At 40.5% G+C, this 19969-nt stretch overlaps 1 protein-coding gene across 1 annotated transcript in view; it reads right to left on the bottom strand.

Annotated features, from left to right (window-relative positions):
- The window catches only part of LOC121511704 (artemin), a 29238-nt gene extending 19376 nt beyond the window's left edge, over positions 1-9862 (bottom strand). The window contains exon 1 of the mRNA XM_041790465.1: positions 9832-9862. Within this exon, the coding sequence (XP_041646399.1) occupies positions 9832-9862 (31 nt within the window). The remainder of the gene's footprint in view (positions 1-9831) is intronic.
- Between the last annotated feature and the right edge of the window lie 10107 nt (positions 9863-19969).

Below are 19969 nucleotides of genomic sequence, written 5' to 3'. Positions count from 1 at the left end.
CAGCTGCTTGCCTCCAGGCTGCAAAACAAAGTCTGCTCCGTGAGGAGTGGGCGAAAACCGGAGAAAAATGGACTAATGTCTGCTTAAATCCGAAATATTCGGACTCAACGGAGATTCAAACTGTTTCTTAGTCTATGGCAATGGTTCTCAAACTTTTTTTGACCAAGGCACACCAAAAAGCAAGCTGACGTCTCAAGGCACACCATATTAATGTCCTTGCAAAATAGCCTCTTTAGCATGTGTAGCAAGTAGCAACATGTCCCCGTCCCAAATGCATGCAATGTGAGCAAGTGCCAGCTATATCAGTTTGATTACAGAGTTTCCTTTTGTAGCATCCTGACACTCTGCAAGTGATGCACTGCAGTTCCCCAGGTTTATACCTCGTCACGCTGTTCCTATTTTCTCTCTGTCGCTCCTATTAAGATGGACAAGTAACAAGGGAAGTGGTTGCACAAAGGATGCCAAGACACCAGGAGTGTCCCACCAGAGGATATTCTTAATTTTCTTCCACTTTTCTCACTCCCGAAACTTGTTAGCTTGTTTTACAAAGAGGAGTGTGTTGCATGGATATTCTCCATACCCATTTATGAATTTTTATGGTCTGACTTTTGCTAACATGGATACTTATGTAAAGTCAGACCAATTTTCAAGGCAAACCTAAGACTTGCCTCAAGGCACACCAGTGTGCCACGGCACACCATTTGAGAACCACTGGTCTATGGATATTGGTATCTGGCCACAAATCAAGTTTCCTGATGTTTATCTGGACCTGATTTTAAGAATACAAAGCAGAGCCTGAATGCTCACATCAGCCTGGTCTATCTGCGATGGATGTGAAACTAAACCAAGCTGAAGTTTTGTGAATACGAAGCCTTAGCACAGTTCATTCTCTTCTGTTTCTAGTTATTAATCTACTTCTTACATTAGGTAACCTGTGAAAACATCGCTTTGTGGTTGTTGAATGTGCTCATAAAACTTCGGGCTGCAGCCTATTTTAACACGAGATCAGCGCACCCAGGATTTCTGACTTAATCTAGTTTGATTTTAACACTAGCTGAACTTTTTCTTAATTTTTAATGCAGTAAATTCTCATAGTACAGCTCTGAACTTTTTATATTTTGTCATATAAACTGTTGTAGACTAGATATATTCACATATTAACGTACCGTTACGACTCAAACCGTCTCTGTACATGATCCATCAGCTGATGATCTGTACTGACAGTGGTTAACATCATTAAAATGTAGTCATCTTTTTGAAAAAGATTTAAACAAGCATTTTGTTTGGACTTAAATGACAGACATCGTGAGACCTCAGAACAGTGCCTGTGTTTATAGATTTGTTTCTGAGTCATTTTCCAGCACTTTATCTGCAAATACCTATACACTTTCTATAGTACAGTTTGTTTTTAACTCATTGTTGTGATCTGACACTGAAATGTATTATCTATTATGATGTGTGCTGCTGACCTCTTGGCCAGGTCGCCCTTGTAAAAGAGATCTCGATCTCAATGGAAATGATCTGGTTAAATAAAGGTTAAATAAAATTAAAAAAATAAGACGTACACCCGGCCAAGGAGACGAGTCGGAGCGTAACTGAGAGAAAGACAGGGAATTGTAGCGAGAATACTCACAATGCTGGGAGGAATAGAGGGATTTTCTCCCTCTGCCATGACTTCCAGTCTGGTGAGACCATGGGTGAGACTGTAAATGCATCTGTTGGCACCGGCAGGCAATGCTTCTGCCATGACAGTCCACACATAGCGAAACTAATGCTTTGCCTCACCGTGTTTCCACCCCACCGGGGGGGGAGTAATCAGCAAATTGGATTTTGGAAGTGATCTGGATCACTGTCTGGATCCAGGATTCTTTTAAAGTGCGAGTGCTTTTCTAGTTTTCTATTAAGCTATTTATTTCACATAGATGCACATGTGAAGATGTGAGTGAAAATAAGGGGTGGAAAGTAACTAATTATATTTATTCACATAATGATAATTATCTCTTGTATTTTTTTTTTTTTACTTGTTTTTGAAATCAATAACTTTAATTTTTATTTGATTATATTTTTGGGTTAGTGTTGCACTCCACTACATTTAAAAAAAATCTATTTCTGAGCAAAAAAAATAAAAAGTAAATATCAAAATGAGGAAGTTCAATGTGTACTACATGAACATATTTAACCACACCTGTTAATCACTGAATTCAGGTGTTTCAGTCAGACTCATTGCCACAGGTCTATAGCACAAGCTCAACACCATAAAATAGACAGTGGTGTAAATAAGTCATTGAGTCAATTGTAACAAAAGCCCCAAAAGTCAGTTTTATAACCCCGACAGTGCATAAACACAAGCGTCTAATCACACATGGAGGAATAAAATGGATTCTATCCATGTTTACGTATCCGTGGTAACATCTGAGCCAGCACCCTGTCTGCACCCCTTGATAGATGTCTTCAAGACATTTTTATATAAATTGAGCCTTAATAAATGAAGTGGGGCTGTTTGGATTTCCCAGTGCGAGCGTGACTGGTGTGAAGCAGATGTTATTGTAAACTCTGCACCAGGCAGATACCTTCCACCAGCAGCCTTGTGACAGGAGTCTGCTCTTTCCATTCAGGAGTTACACAGTCAGTGTAGTTTGTATAAAATAATTTTAACATCAATTATCAAATTTAAATCCAGCACTCTTTTTTTCCTGACAGTGGATGCTACAGTCTGTCAGGGTGACAGGAGCAGCTGATTAGAGCAGCATTGTCTCAGCAGTCTGGGAGAAGTTAGCTCTGTTTACAGAAATGCCTCCGGCCATCATTCCTATAAAACTCTGTTTGTAGAACTGAACTCACTCCATATTTCACGGATTATCCTTTAAACCCTCTACATTAGGCTAATCACAGAACTACATAAAACCATGCCTGCCTTCACATACTACTGGAGTTAAATAGTTCACAAACTCTGACGCTGTGAAGCTCCTGCAGACCAGTAGAGAAAGTTACTGTGTGGACAAACAGCCTAGGGCTTAATCTGTTCAAGAGGAGCTACTGATAGCATCCTCAGATCACACCCAGAAAATCTACTATATTTTTGTCCACAATTTTAATGTACATATATATAATTTGACATAACAGTAAACAGAGGAAGGTGTGGCTCTTTTCACCTGATACAGCATGTTCCCTACTGTATTTGTATGTTAAACTACAAAAGCAGATTATGATGATATCAGAATGATCATATCAGACCAAATAAAGTCACAACAACAGAGTTTTAATAAAGCAAAGCAAGCAGCCAGCAGGAAAAGGCAGATCCTCAGGCACTCATGTTTGGAAGTCACTTATTCCTATAGGTATACCATTCAAAGTGTTGTCTATACATCCATGCACTACTTGAAGCGATACATACAACTTTTCTCATATTTTGTCCACACAGTAGGCATGTCTGACACAATTTTCAGTTATTCATCTCATGCTCATCTGATGGAATATATATGCTTTACAGGCAGCCTTTTCACTTTGCCTTCTGGATCATTTTATTAATGCTTTTTACTTAACCTTCACTCAGCCCGGTCATCACCATTGAGACCAGAGATCTATTTTTCAAAGGAGACGAGGCAAAGAATGAGAGGAACACACAATTTCAAGAACAAAAATGCTCAGTCTCATAAAGTTCACTTATTGATAAGATGATGATAATACATCAGCTATGTCAGTTGCAAAGAGAGTTTGGATTCAAGCCTTTTCACTCAGGGTTCAAAAACATTCAGGGTCAATAAGTTTTTCAGCTTAAATTCAGTCTGCAGATTAGTGATTTTTTTCCCCAACTTGGAGGACTTTGGGAGGAGCAAGTTGCACAATGTCAAACACAGAGAGGTTGGGCACTCAGACTTAAAAGATTAAAGGTCACATATTAAGGCCTGTGTGCTTTTAGCTCTGGCAGGACTTAGCCTCTCATTTCCACTTACATATCTGATTGATGTCCGTAAATCCCTAAATAAACTTAACACAAAAAGTACGGAAATTTGTGTTTGGTAGATAATTTCATTGTTGTAACAATGCTTCTTGGCAATAAATCGTATCATTGGAAAGCCTGTTTATTTCCTTTTTAAATGGTTCCACATTTGTAAGAAACATGCATTTGAGGGATAAGCACCAGAGCTGAGTATGTGAGCTCTGAAATGTTTTCCATATCTTTTCTTCCAGTGCCAGACAGCTTATTCTGTTGTTGCTATTACCTCTTCTTTTGAGCTTCTGGTACCTCAAGGTGCTGACAACCAGGTGCCTGACTGGCACACCTGCATTGGAACCTGAACATGTAGTGGATCACTATGTTCAGCAATGAGCCCAGATTCTGCCCCTGACGGCTGGATTGTAGGGCCAAATTGTGGAGAAGGCCCCCAGAGTGCCTGTATGGGAAAAACCTGGCCCTTTTTCAAATCTAGTTGATGTTCCCTGCCCTAAGTATTCAAAAGGACACCAGCTGTAAATATCAACCATCTTTGGAAACAAACGTAGCTGTTCTTGAGGATATAAAGAACAGGGGTTTAGTTTTATCTGCATATGTAACAAGTTGCAGGTGACAAAGCTGTTCTCCTACAAGGTCAAATGCATGCTGAAGATTTGAAAAAGCTTAGATGCACAGCAGTAGATGACAGAGTCATCGGCACACACTGTCTGCAGAGTGTGCTGATGACTATCTGCAGTGAAGAGGGCATAAAGAATGCCTCTGGATGCCCTCTTGCATGCATGTAGTTAATGTTTTTGTACCTGAGTCTTTGTCAATGTGTTGTCTGCGTGTTTTATGTTTGTTTCCTGGCTGCTAAACAAATTTCCCGTAGGGGACTATAAAGAGAAGCTGAAGGATCTTTAATCATTAGAGCTGTCTACACAAGCCACGCCACATCTGTCTTCACCTGCACCATTTCAGTAGCTCTATGAAAATTAACCACAGTTTTAACAAGAAATCTTCTGGATTTATTGTTGTTCAACAGATAGAGGAGGCTAAAAACCGTTTCTGAGTCAGTCATTGGGAATGCCAGTCTTAAGGTATGTTAATTCCCCTAACCCTGATGGTATGTCACTGCAGTTATTACGTAATCCACACCATAAATATTTAAATTCTTGTTTGAATTCAAATCCAGTCAAGTTATGGGAAAGGCAATGGATGGCAAAATACATTTCAAACAAGATTCCATGCCTTTTGTCACAGTTGAGTGGAAAAAAAATGACTGAAATTTTTTTTTGTTTGTTTTGGGCTGGGATTTAATTGGTGTGACGGGGACAATTCCTGTCTCAACAGAGAAGAATGAATAGAATTGTTAAAAATGTCTGTTATATTTCTTCATTAATAATATTGTAGGTAATTCATAAATAAAATCAGATAATCAAAATCAAATGATTTTTGTGCTGTGTTGTGCTGGTTTTCTCTCATAGGTTTTGTCACACGGTAAATTGAACGTACCCTCCCTTACATTTGTGTGCTCTGTCCCTCACCAAAACACTTATTGATTTAAGTGAGGAGCAGAGGGAGTCATGGCATCTACTCTGGAAAGTACAGTGCACTGAATGCATGTTCAATGCAATACAGTGCAATTTCAATTCAGTTTTTTTAGCCTGATGCTACTGTGGAAAAAAAATATTTCTTCTCATTAATCTACATTCAGTACCCTTTAATGGCTTAGTGAAAACAGAATTATATATATATATATATATATTGCATTTGTTTTAAGTAAAAAGCTGAAATATCAAATTGTACATAAGTATTCAGACCCTCTGAAAAACACATGGAAATCAGCTCAGGTCCCTTCCATGTCTCTCAGTCTTTACTGAGATCTTTGTACACCTTGATTTGAGTCCACCTGTGGTAAAATAAATTGATTCGACATGATTTGGAAAGGCACACACCTCTCTTTAGAAGGCCTCACAGCTAGCAATGCATATCAGAGTAAAAACCAAGCCATGCGGTGAAGGAATTGCCTGCAGAGCTCAGAGACAGGATTGTTGAAGGCACCAATCTGGGGAAGACTAGAAAAAAATTGGTCTCACTGAAGGTTCTCAAGAGCACTGTGGCCTCCATAATTCTCATATGAAAGAAGTTTGGCACAACCAGGACTGAGCAATCGGGGGAGAAGGGCCTTGGTAAGAGAGGTGACCAGGAACCTGATGGTCACTCTGAGCTCCAAAGATCCTGTGTGAGGAGTGGACGAAGTTCCAGAAGGACAAACATGACTACAGCCCTCCATCAATACGGGTGAATGGCAGAGTGGCTACGCAGAAGCCTCTCCTCTGTGAAAAATACATGAAAGCTCACTTGGTGTTTGTAAAAACCTCAATGTGAAAGCCAAGCAAGTGAAGTGAGCACTGTATATCTTCTATCTACCTGTTACACTGCAGTGTTTAATCTGATGTTTTAACAGGCTTCCAGGATGAGAAAAGATGAAATAAGACTATGTTAAACCTAATGGCTGACAGCAACAATCTGGTGTAGCATCCCCAGCTGGAGCAATGGAAGGCTCTCAAACTGATGGTTTAAGACACCTTTTTATTTTCCTTTATAGCAGTGCAAATGTCAAAAAGACACTGTAAGCGCTGTGAGAAACAGAACATTAAAAAAGGACATTAGAAAGCTGAATAATGATTAAACATAACTCAAGCAAAATGTCATATTTCCAATCAATTAAAGGATTTACAAAAATTACATTTACACAATTATCTGTTAAAAACAACAATGAAAACATACACTATTTAAATCTATATTCAAATAAGTGAATACAAAACATTAAAAAGGCCTAATTACTTGTGTTCAATAAGTTGGCAAACAAATCAAAATACACAGGCAAACCTACAGGCCTAGAAACAATGGGCAACGCAACAACTATACATACACAAGGAAAAAATCACAGAATGCCACACATTTAAAAGATTACACAGCATACCTTGTGCACCTTCCACCTGGTTGCTAAAGTGGCATGAGTTTTCCTTCAATCAGTTCACTCTGACCACCTGCTGGTCTCTTTATATCCTCTTTGACCATGACCCACCTTCAAAATAAAAGCCCGCACAAAACTTGTACATTTTTGCCCTCTTAAGGGGTCCTTTACATCTGGGGTGCCTGTTGTAATGCTGGACAGGGAAGAGGAGTAGTTCAGCCAGCTCCCCCAACCAAAGTATCAGCAGCGCTAGAGTGTTATTAACCTGACATACCAGATAGACTGTTTCGTATATCTATTGCATGGATACATTTCATATTCATCTGGGAAAGCCTCCATACAAAGCGTTGGGAAGGGCAGGACTTTTCAAAAAAGTCACTGAAGGTGATTGGAGGAAGGTTCTGTCTGTCACATTCATGATGGGCCAACCAGAGCGACAAGACAAAATGTGCTAGTCTGAGTTGGGCTGACAGGCTACCGCTGCCTTAGATTGTTAATGGCAGAGCTTCTCGGTAAATAAAATTGATGTCAACAAATATTATTACGGTAGTTTATTCCAAAACTGTCTGTGTGATGTCCACATGTGTCTACTATAGCACTGCACTGCAAGACAAGGTAGCGGGCTGCAGCCTGTTTGTTTCACACTAGAGGAAATTTCCAGGCTCTTGCTTTTAACCAACAGCTGGCTGCTTAAGCAAAACCACCGATAGAGGCTTTTACTGTGACAGAGCTATGAGCCACTCAGGCAGCACTGTGACACTTTGATTTGACTAACCTTAAACACGCTCCTGGTGTGGAATTTAACTACCAAGAAAAACGCATGATATTTTGTTTAGGAAGACTTAATAAGAAGGATGTTCATTTAAATGATGCAACTCAAAACATGCAGTTGGTGTTTCTGTTGGAACTGGGTTTGGATGTTGCAGTCAGGATAGACCTGCCATCGCTACATCTGTTTCTGATGCCAAGTCTCTCTAGTGATTATCCTGTCAACAAAACAAGGCAAGTATTTGGAAGACATGCACATGATAGTGAAAGGCTAAATGAATGGTGTCCTTTACTGTACACACGGTTTGCAAACAGCACTTCTATGGCTGATGACAGCAAAGAAGAGAGTGATCATGTGACTGAGAAGTGACTGGCTTCATATTCACAAAACAATTTGGGTCTCTGGAATCTCAGGAATGTCCCAATAAATTCTGCTTCCATCTGGATGATGATTTTTTGCTGTTTGTAACATAAAATCTGTCCTGACCTACGTATGGATAGCTGTTGTCGTGTTTTACATTGCAACCCTTTTGTATTTAGCCTCACTGCAAATAAAGGCCTAAAATAGCTGATGTAATCAAAGATGCCCTGGCTGAAAAATGTTGCACTTGTGTCATCACGTGTAATTTTTCCAAAGCTGCATTAAAACAAATGCATCACCCCCAGCTTGTGTATTCATGACAACAGTTTTTCTGGCCACCAGATAATGATGAGCACAGCACTCACTGGCTTTAAGACCTGCTCTGCAGTCAAGCAATATTCTTCCTATAAATAGCAATGATACAGCTGTCAGAGCGTGAATATATTAAACTATGTCACACAGCATACATGTAGTATCTTAAACACTTGTCTATCAGCACACTTGTCCCTTATGTAACCTTTATCATCCTGTCAAAATAAAAGCTTATCTAGTGAAGGCATCTAAAGTCACATTCCTCCCACATGTAGTAGTCTTGGCAAGTGGATTGTGGCTCTGCAAACAATACAGAGAACTGTTAAAAATTGCCTTAACACATTACAGTGATGTACCTAAAATAGACACTTGGACAGGAAAGCAAGTCACTGCTGAGCTGAAGCTCAGTCCAACAGATCGTTTTCTGTAATGTTTTCCCAAAATGATTCTCCACTTCCGTTTAATCAGAATGAGCTCTCTCTACACAATAGACACTTGTTTTCTTTAATCTCTCAAAGACAGCAAGAATGTAGGTAATAATGAAAAACATACAAAGCTGCTGTCATGAAAATCAAAGGATAACAAGAACATTATTTTCCTCCATGTACGGCACCAGTGTATGTATGTTTTAAGCTACACAGTGGAAAAAGTTTGCGTACAAAAACCTTGAACCAGATCTTTAATTAACCTTTGATTGATTAAAGACAGACTATTCATTTCTAATATGGGAATCACCCCACACTGCATTACAAATAATATTAAAGTGATAGCCATCATATTATAACCCAGCACATTATCGTACAACTTTAGTGTGGCTATTTCATAAGAGTAATGGGGCTGTGATATGGAGGCACAGAGGACATGAAGGTTGTACAGATCATCCTGCAATGAATTCCTTTAACAGAAGTCATGCATGATGGCAAAAAGGCAGATAAATAGTTTTATTATGTGCTTGCTGCACCAGACATTTACGCCAATATTTGCCTGCAAATGCTATAACCTGGCAACAACCATGATCTCCCTTCATGTGCAAAATAGTGACTGGAAAAACAAACTGGTGTTTCATACAGTTATAATCCTCCATATTTCTCTTTTAGCAGTCACTGATAAAACCTTACAGGGATAGATGTTTTATTTATAAGAAAAAAAAGTTATGTGCTGTAATAATGACCCACATTTGACGGCTGCAGATCACACAGTTAACTTGATCTGTTTTCTTCTATCATTAAACTTAAACCATCTCCTGACTGATTTGTCTGTAAGTGCATGCTTAGGCATGTGGAATGTCTGCATATGCAATTTACTTTTTTACCCAACAATTTAATGCATGTCAATACATGGCAGATTGCACTGCGTTATCTCTTGAGGTTTTTCTCTTCAAATGAGTTGAAGTCATTAAAAACTTCTAAATGTTATCTCTGACCTCAGGTCAGGGCTCTGACAGAGTAATAATCTGGTCTTGGATGGTCTTACCTTTGCCGACTTCGCTCGCCCTCCCGATCATGGACGTAAGAGTAAAACGCAAACTGCTGCTTTCCCTTTGCCGTAATAATCCACACGCGCTCGGATCCTCTCGGTCTGCGGTGCTTGTTTGGTTATATCCAGTCTCATAGTGGCGCAGTCCTGATCCCGGCTCTCCTCATGACTGGAGACACTGTCAGAGTGACAGCGCTGTTGACCGCACCACTCAGCTCAGAGGAGAGCAGCCGTTCCGTGCCGGGCTGAGCTGAGCCGTGCCCGCGTCCTGCTGGAGGACAGGTGAGGGTCGACAAAAGCCCACGTCCTGATGAGTATATGAGTTTGTTTTAAAAGCTCCCAGATCACTCTAACTGTGGCTTTAGTTTAATTCAGAACCAGTGACACGTTTTCTGACTTCTTCCCATGAGAGACACTCCAGGACTGAGCACATGTGATAATACACATCAACAGAATCAACTTATTGGCCACTCCCACAACTTTTTTGACGTCACATGATTGCAGTGTCGCCACAGGGAATTTTGAGCAGTCCCATCCGCTGGTAGCTTCTCCTGGTATAACTGCATCTATTTGAGCATGTCTGCATGTACTTGTTACATGCCTGGAACAACTGATCTGTCTGGGACAAAAACACTGTCCCAAACATTTTGGATGCCTTATAGACCTCCCACCCTCTGTACAAGCAGTGCCATGCCTCCTTGCTCTTTTTATGAAATAACTCTCATGCAGTGAAAAGCCTCAAATGAAGTACTTTGATTTATATTTTAAAACAAATTTCTTGTCATTTACCCTGTATTTGATGGGGTGGGAGCAGGCCGGCCCACAGACTTGGCTGGACCCCTGAAAAACTCAGTGACTGGGCCCTCAGCAGCTGTGATTTACTGATGATACCAGTAGAGAGAGGCCGGATCAGTAGCACTGGTGCTAGCATGTGTCCCGGCTAACATTTACCTCATTTTGGAGCTGAAAAATGTTTCAAGCTATTAATGGGTTTTGAAGTTCAAATTAATTATTTGTGCCCATTGTTAACCTCTTGTCATCACTGTTTCCACCCATTTTTACTTCATTTTCCTCATGTGACTCATTGTTGCCTCTTATAACTAATTTCTGCCTCTTTTAATCTAATTGTGACACTTTTAAATCCACTGTCACTACTTTAGCCATCCATTTGATGATTTTTTTTGCCACTTCCAAAAGATTTTTTACAATTTTTAGCCCAAATTTGCCCCTGTAGTCCATTGTTTCCACTTTTTAACTGCTTTTCACCATTTTCTATCCAATGAGATGACCTATTTGCCTTTCGTAACTTACTTTTGAACACTTTTACCTCTTTTTTTTGGTACTACTTACCGATTTTTGTCACTTTTCCCCTGTACCAATTGTTGCCAATTTTTAACTGTTTTATTTTTTACCATTTTCCTCTGATTCATCATGCCTTTCATAAAACCATTTTTAACCCTTTTATCAAATTTTTGCTTCTTTGAACACTCTTTGCCCTTCTTGCTTCTGTAACCCATTGTTGTCATGCACTTCTGAACCATTTTTGCCACTTTTAGCCTCTATAGACATCTTTTACCAACTTTGCCGTTTTTCTGCCCATCTTTAATTATTTTTTGCCTTTCTAACCCCATTTTTATACCTTTATTTCATCTTTGCAGCTTTAAAACACTTTTGCCATCTTTCTATACAACACCACTTTTTCCCACCACTTTTTGCCAATTTTAACCAATTTTTGCCAGTGTACATAATTTTTTGCCTGTTGCAATTATATAAAGAATTTCCCTCTGAATTATTTCAGTTCCTCCCACTTTATTCTCTTTTTTATTCACTTTATTCTCTTTTTTATTCACTTTATTCTTTATTCTCATTCTGTTGTTGTGCAAATCATAGCTTAGCTATGAAGTCTGACATTATTTTTCAAATAGTCAGTGTGCTCATCCGCATTAACATTATCAAAGAAACCAAAACAAAATTAAATTCTAGTTTGAGAAAAGAGGTTTACAATCTGAAAAAAGGTGAAAAGTTATGACATCATAAATGACTACAATTATTTTTTGTTTCTTTGATAAGAGTGGCTATTATTCTGGTAGAGGTAGGATTGCTAACTTTCTAAAATACTCTGATTTCACTTTTCTTCAGTTTGTTCTACTTGTTGCTTGCCCCACTCTGCTACACAACTGCATAATGCAAAACACCCACTGTTAATAGAATATCATTTAGGAAGAATATAAATCATCCTCCATAGGTAAAAAGGAAGTAATGAAACACATCTGTCAGTCTGCAGACAGAGAGATAATTTCATTCATGAGTACAGAGCCAACATATTTACAACATAGAGCAGACAATCATAGAAACAACCTAAATGAATGCTATCCCACTTTTATTATGAGCATGACTATTGGGGCAGTTTTGAGATCAATTCAGTGAAAACCACTTCTGTTTTCCTGGTAAGCATAGTTGGAAATACATTTCTTTTAAAGCTCCTGTGTATTTTTATTTGTTATGATACAGAGTGAAATTATTACTGGCATCTATAAATGACCTGTTAAAACAAACCAGACCATTAGGATTTGTATATTATTGTTATTATTGATACTAATACCTGAGATAAGAATGTAAAGAGACGTGGTTTAAGGCCTTGTGAACAGGGGTGTTGAGGTCTAAGCAGGAGCTGCAATGATTCAGTCACAATATGTTAGTGCATAAGTAAATGAGAGGTATTACTGTTGTCACATCTCTTGTATTTTCATGCATCTAGCTCTGTTGGGGCTCATGCATCACTACGTGCATTCATGTTTAATGTCTAATTCAGTGGTTCTCAGAAATACCATAATCAGCCAGTGCTCCATCTTGTGGTGATGTTCAAGAGCTCAAGTAACAAATGATAGCTTGTTTGGACTTAAGACAGAAATAAGAAGTAATTTAGTGTGAAAACAGCCCTGGGATCATTTATTTTTTAGCCCCTATGTGACATCATTTATCGAATTATCACTGACATAGGAGATAAGTGTCTGTGAACAGATGAATAGAAGTCTAATCCGTGCTTCCTAAAAATAATGTTTAAACCTTATTACTCACAAATAAGTCTGAAATAAAAGAGAGTGATAATATCTGACCTCAGCACACTTTCATGTCACCCAGAATGTTGTATTTCTCTTTGAAATGATAAATGATCCGTGCCACAGCAAAACCAAGTACAGTGAAAGAGCATGGAGGGTCCAGAAACACATTTCTCTCCAGCATATACTGGTGTGCAACCTTCAATCCTGTGTGACTTATCAAGATTGGCTCTGAGTCAAATAAAACTCCACTCCAGCCTTTTAAACCCCTTTTCTGATTGTGGCTCTGCAGTCAGAAACAACTCCCCCCTTCCTCCACACAGCATCTCGAGCAGCCCTGAGCCAAAAACACAAGATTAAAACTCTCTGAAGGCCGCAGCTCCTTCTATGGGCAGCGACGGCTGGCTGATCGCTGCTGGAGCCTGACCTCGCCACCCTCCACCGCCCGGGGTCCGCTCTCAGCTGGAAAGGCTGTCTTATGGCAGGGAGTGAAGGGATGGTGGTGGAGGCCTGGCAGGGGCAACAGGGCAGGAGACAGCAGCTCAGAGGAGCACTGAGGAGTGTCCTTGAACGCATCTCTTCAGTCATGCGTTTATTCATGGCTAACCTGCTCAGTGAGCCGCATCTGCACTGGGAGAAAACCTGGCTGTCATAGGAGAGAAACAATATTTTAAAAACTTGAAAATAAGAGAGGAAAGGAGAAAAACTTGCACTAAAAACACAAACCGTTCACTTTGAAACTTTGGCCTTTATGTGTGGAGTTTGCATGTTCTCTGCCAGACACGCAGGGGTTCTCTCCAGGTACCTCAGCTTCTTCCCACAGCCAAAGGACATGCTCATTAGGTTAATTTGTGACTCTTGATTGCCTGGAGTGCCTGGTTGTTTGTCTTTGTACGGCTGGTGTCCAGTCCAGGATGTACCAGTTCATCCCAGAAGATACTAATAGAAATTACAAGTGTTGCTGCTGGAAATGTAATTGAAATTTATTTAAGAAAACACATTTAAGGGAGCTATTTCTAAGTTTTACAGAGTCATAAACCAATCAGAGCTTTCCTTTCTTCTAAATTCACTGGAACTGACCAGTTATTTCAAACAAGGATCTGGTTTACAGACCAGAACATCACTTGTGATAGATTACCATGGTTTTCTTTGGTGATCTGAACTGGCCCCCAGCAGTAGGCAGAGGCCCTCATCCACAGTCCTGGCTGACACCCTCGACCTTAGCTCTCTAAGAAACCATTCCTGAGCTGCACTAGCAGAGAGGCCTCAGCCCTTCACACGTCCGGGCTACGGCCCCCAGCATGGAGCCTCATTCTCAGCCTGCCAAACCCGCACAAAGAGTCCCTCCTGCACAGACACTGAGAAAACACAGGCCACCTGCTAAACTGTCTAACACTTCACTGTATACGACCATAGGCTTTTACAGTTGAAGATGTTATCACTATAACAATGTCTGATTTTAGTCTCATAACCAAATCTGTCCACAGAGCTGGTCAGGTCCATGAAGACCCCAGAGAATGGGTCCTCTCCAGAAGAGATTTCTGATGATACCAGTGTGTGTTGGAGCAGTGATGCTAGCATGTGGCCTGGCTAACAGTTAGCTCATTTTGGAGCTGAAAAGTGTGTCAAGCTATGTGAAGGTTATGATGTTCAAATAACTGACAGTATTTTCATCACTTTAAACCCTGTTTCATGACGGTCTTAGCACTTTTTTTTTGCCATATTTGACTAATTTTTGCCAATTTTAACCAATTTTCACACTTGTTGCCCATTTTGCCACTAATAACATATTTGTGCCAATATTTAAAACCCTTTTCACCTTTAACCCCCCACCAATGATGACCCTTTTTCCCACTCATAACACATTTTTTTCATCGTTTAACTGCTTTTCACGATTTTCCTCCAACTTTTGCAATTATTTGCCTTTCTTAACCAATTTCTGACCATTTTATCCCATATTGCCCCCCCATTTCAACACCTCTAACCATTTCTGTTGACTCTTTTATCTGATTTTTTGCTCGTTTAAAACCATTTTGCAATTTTTTTACCCAATGTTTCCACTTAGTAACTACTTTTCAACACTTTTTTTTACACTTTCAACAAATTTAGTCACTTTTTGACCATATTTTTCCCCTGTAACTCATGGTTGCCACTTATTAACCCCTTTTCGCCATTTTTCCTCCCATTTTGACCCTCTTTGTCTTCCTTAATCCATTTTTGCTTCTCTGAACCAGCTTTTGTCAGCTGTCCCCCTTTTTTGCCTCTGTATCTTATTGTTGCCACTTTTCGACAATTTTTGCCCCTTTTTACCCATTTTTGAAACATCTGACACTTTTTTGTCACTTTTTAACCGTTTTTCACCATTTTCTGCACAAGTTCTGCTATTTTCTCCTGTCAAGCTCGACAGCATTTCTTTTGTCCAAGCCTTTTCAACCCTGGTGATACTCCCCTTTACCACCAGCGATTTTTTGGACATTCACAGCATGGCCAGGGGCTAGTGGAAACCCTACTACTTGCCCAGATCGTACCCAAGACTGTGCTTACTCACCACATCCGACCCCTGACTCTGCTCTTAAGGCATGGACTTTGTTATTTTTTTCAACTGGTTATTTTCCCATGCTCCTAGTAATATGCAAGGACATCCAGAGCATCACCTGGGTAGTGTTAATCCTTCTCCCTGCCCAGTGGCACTCTCAGGCAGGCTATATTGCCATTGCACACCTTGCTGCAGCCTCAGTTTTTGGTGCAAGCATGCATAAAACTCAGAGTCCTAGTATATGTGGAAACAAATAAACTGTTGATTGGGGTCGGAATTATTTAAGTGCTATTTTTGGAGACTTACCTAAGGAAATAGCGCTTGAAATGTTCCTGAAATTCTGTACAAATTGTTGTTCATTTAGGATCTGTTTAAGCCTACAGTAAACAAATAAAGACATACTACTTATCTGATGCATAGCATATCAGTGTTCATGATAAAGTACTTAATAAATGAGAAAAACTTTTAAAGTTGCAGTATCATCTAGATATTCCAATGTCTTTGAGTAGAGAATCTGCCACTGGCAATAATTAATGAATGAGGGCAATTTTTCACAAGGCACTTTGCTGTCAGTAACAGACAGGCTAGATAACACATTTTCCACATCATCAAAAAAGGTTTGCATTAAGACGGTGATACATTTAAAACCTCTACAACAAGCACAGAAAAGCTGGCATTGAAATTGTTGTTTCATGGTTTGGATTCTTGTTTACATTGATTTGACCTCATGTTGTGAGGTCTCCCTGAACAGCATTTGACTATGCAAACACTGGTCAGGCCATGCTTCATGATCCATCCTAACATGATCAGCAGATTATTACATTAAAACCTTACTCCAGGCAGAGAACACAGAAACTATAAAGCTACTTTTTTCCCAGCAGTTTCCTAAATCCACTTTTGATGAGTTTTACCTTCAACTGAGATGCTTCCATGTGTCTCTGTTTCTCCACAAAGCCTCGCTCCACATCCTGCTGCACAAATCTGACCGGCTGCACCTGATTATTTTCCCATAAATATGAACCTAACACAGAGCACTACATCATCAGCCCTGTCCTCCACACTTCCCAGAGGATATCATTAACTTTTCCTTGCCAGCAGGATGATGGCTTAACCCTTCACAGAAGAATTGATGGCTGAAATAATTTTATTTCAATACTCATTTAAACTCCATTTAGACCTTGTCAGTGTGATGTATTTTCAGGTGCATGGTTATCAGCTGCACAAACAGAGTGTTAGTGGAGGATGAATAATGTGGAGGAAATGGGATCTCAGGAGAGGTCTCCGATCTGGTATCAAAACCCAAAGAGGTATTTGTTGTACTTTTGCTTGTAAGCAGCTACTTTAATGTGACTTCAGAACCAAAAGCAACACACGTCTGTGCTTTTTAGACCAATGAGTGATTGAGCGATGTGTGCTGAGTGCCAAACCTCACATGCTTCCTCAGTCATGGCCAATTACAACTGGCAGCTGATGTTAGAGAGCGGGCAGGTACAGACAGAAGCATTCAGAAAAAAAAGAACCCTGATCATCAGCATGTGCCTGAAAGCTACCCTGCAATCAGCACACAGCCTGAGGTCAGGGCCCGCCGCCGCTCATGCCATACCTCCCAGAATCTCAGTAGGACTGTGCTCCTGCTATCAAGCATGCTCACAATAGCTCTGAAGGACCTGATGCCTCAGTGTTTTGTTCAAGCAAGCCTTTTGTCACTGACTCCATTTGTCCCATGGGGTCCACTTCAGAGTGTAGAGAGTGACATGGGGTCACTGTTGTCCTGGGTGGCCATGCTTGGTTTGATCAGTGTCCTGCTGGGGGCAGCATGTAGGCTGTAGTCAAGACGTCTGCCCAGGTTTACATTCCTGTGCACATTGAGGATGCTGGATGCTGTAGATTAAAAGACTGGACTACAGCTAAGTCCAGGCTTCATCAAGTCAAAAAGTTCTCCTCATCAACGTCAGAGTGAAAACAGATTTCTACAAAATAATGTGAATTAGATAAAAACATGTAAGTAAAATAAGTGACTGCATAAATCTTCACCTCCTTCAAAGTGACTGAGCTAATTCAACAGAGGTCAAGCCAATTTGTGCTAGCATTCTCACAGTTAGAGAAAAGGGGATCACCTGAGTGCAGTGAATATGTCTCAACTGATTGTAGTATAAAGACACCTGTGTCTAGAAGGTCCAGTCACTGGTTAATCAGGATTCCTGGCCAACATTACACCATGAAGAGAAAAGAACACCCCAAGCAACAAGGAGACTAGTGAGAAAGGCCATCAAGGCACCTATGACTTGAAGGGAGATACGAGCTTTGGCGGCTTGGATAGGAGAGATTCTGCATACAACTATTTCCCGGGTTCTTTGGCAGTCAAAGATTTATGAGAGAGTGGTGAAGAGGAAGCCACTGTTGAAGAACACTCAGATCACCAAAGATTCATGAAAGGCATGTGGAAGACTCCATGGAGAAAGTTCTTTGATCTGATGAGACCAGAATGGTGCTTTTTGGCCATCAGACAAGATGCTATGTTTGGAGGACACCAAAAAACTGCACATAACCACAAACACAACATCCTCACTGTGGTGGTGGCAGCACCATGCTGTTGGGATGCTTCTCAACACATTCTTACATTAAAGAGGATTTTTTGGTATTTTTTGTCAAAAAAAAAGCCAAATTATAATGACCATAATTAAAAATCAATTAAAGGGGAAAACATCCAAGGGGGTTATTACTTTTATAGGCACTGTATGTAATAAAAATACTGTAAGCACAAGCCAGATCCAACCCTATGATGTAGGGTCTTGCAATTTAATCCAATAAAAGAATAACCTAAAGGTCATCTCTTTTCACTGGGCATAATACAGAAGAGAATAAGAGGTCCATGTAAAATTCAGTATCTGTAAACTTCGGCTGAGGTGTTGAGTGAGGAGATGGTGTGGACTGCTGCACGATCACTGTTGCACTCTGTTGTTCACCTCAGTGTGACATTGTGTAAAAAATAATAATCAGCATGACCCCACTGAGATGATTTTTGTGACAGGCAAAGACAGATGCATGGATTCTGTCTGCAGGAGCCCCCACATGTACTGCTGTAGAGTGCTGTCCAGGTTTTCACAGGGGACTGTCCCATAGCCATACACAGTGCACATGCACTGTCAGTGGGAATAAAGGAGAGAGCAACCGGAGCCTGTACAGCCACACTGTGCCCCAGAATGAAGCGTAGTCTACCTCCAGATCCAGGATTAATTAAAACAAAATGCTGGTCTGGGACGTTGGCCTGGGTCAGGTTCCACACATGAAAGGAGAGCAAAAGAGACGAAACTGGAGTGTAAGCAGAGACGGGCTGGCCATTGTGGCAGGTATGTGAACGCTGTCCCTCCTCGTCCTCACCATTCCCATGTTGTCATCTCTAGGCCACCTACATAGTAGTGAAGAGCTTCTGTTTGTGTGCACTCACCCAGTGACCCCCCTTTAAAACAGACAGCCTGAGAACACGTCCAGGTCAAGGATCCTCTTTTAATAGTGGCCACCTGCTCCTTCTGTCTATAGCAAGGCCCTTTGTCATCACACACTTTCCAAATCTGTGTTGTATTCACTGCAGAGCTACGGTACACAGTCAGGTTGAGGACTATATAATGATACACTCTGTGCTGTCTGATGTCACATTTTTAACATATTTCACCTGTGACGGCGTTTGTTTGTTGTTGTCTGATAAATAAACCTGTAAAACATGTCATCACTCGCATTTTGACACCTCTGGAGCTCATGCTACTCTTAATCTACAGTTAGGAGTTTTCAGCTGGTTATGAAAGCTAAATTCATGCTGCCATGGGGAAGGCGTCTCTGGAGGCAAGGCAAGATGTAAAAAGGATGATACATAGAGAAGAAGCAGAATAGTCTGATTTTGACCGTGCAGAGCAGATGGATCCATCGGATTCCATATCTGACATCAGGCAGATCCATCTTGAAAAAAATAATATCTGAAATGACTGTACAGTGTCTTCAGCATAGATCCCTGCAACCTTCCTCCACCCCAGCCACATCCTGTCTACATCATCAGTGTTCAGGTCAAGCTCTTCAGTGTCTGGGTCAAGATCCTCAGTATCAGAGTCTAGTTCATCACCGTCTGGGTTCAGTTCTTCAGTACCCTGCATTCATTCATTTATTCATGAGTATCAGGGACCAGTTCCAAATCATCAGAGTCAGAGTCCAGATTATCACTGTCCAATACCACATCATCAGTGCCCAGGTCCAGATCATTACTATCAGTGTCCACATCATCATTACCTGGGCTGAGATCTCTGATTTATGTCTTTAAAAATAGACATAAAAAGACTCAAAAATGTTTGGCTAAATCTCACACTCAAGGGTTAAAGGTTAACTGGGAGGACCAAGTGCCTCTAGGGGTCCAACCACAATGTAACCCTGGTGTCATGCAAAGTGAGGTTGAACTCCCCTTTTTTGTTCTTCCTCACTTGCATTTCTTTATTTTCTCTGCAGTGAGTTAAGTACTACAGAGCTACTGTTAGAAGGCTCATATTGCCTGTAG

Source organism: Cheilinus undulatus, linkage group 7 (genome assembly GCF_018320785.1).
Source record: "Cheilinus undulatus linkage group 7, ASM1832078v1, whole genome shotgun sequence".
Taxonomy (NCBI): domain Eukaryota; kingdom Metazoa; phylum Chordata; class Actinopteri; order Labriformes; family Labridae; genus Cheilinus; species Cheilinus undulatus.
Note: the sequence above shows the minus strand (reverse complement) of the source record. Positions and strands in the feature narration are given on the sequence as shown.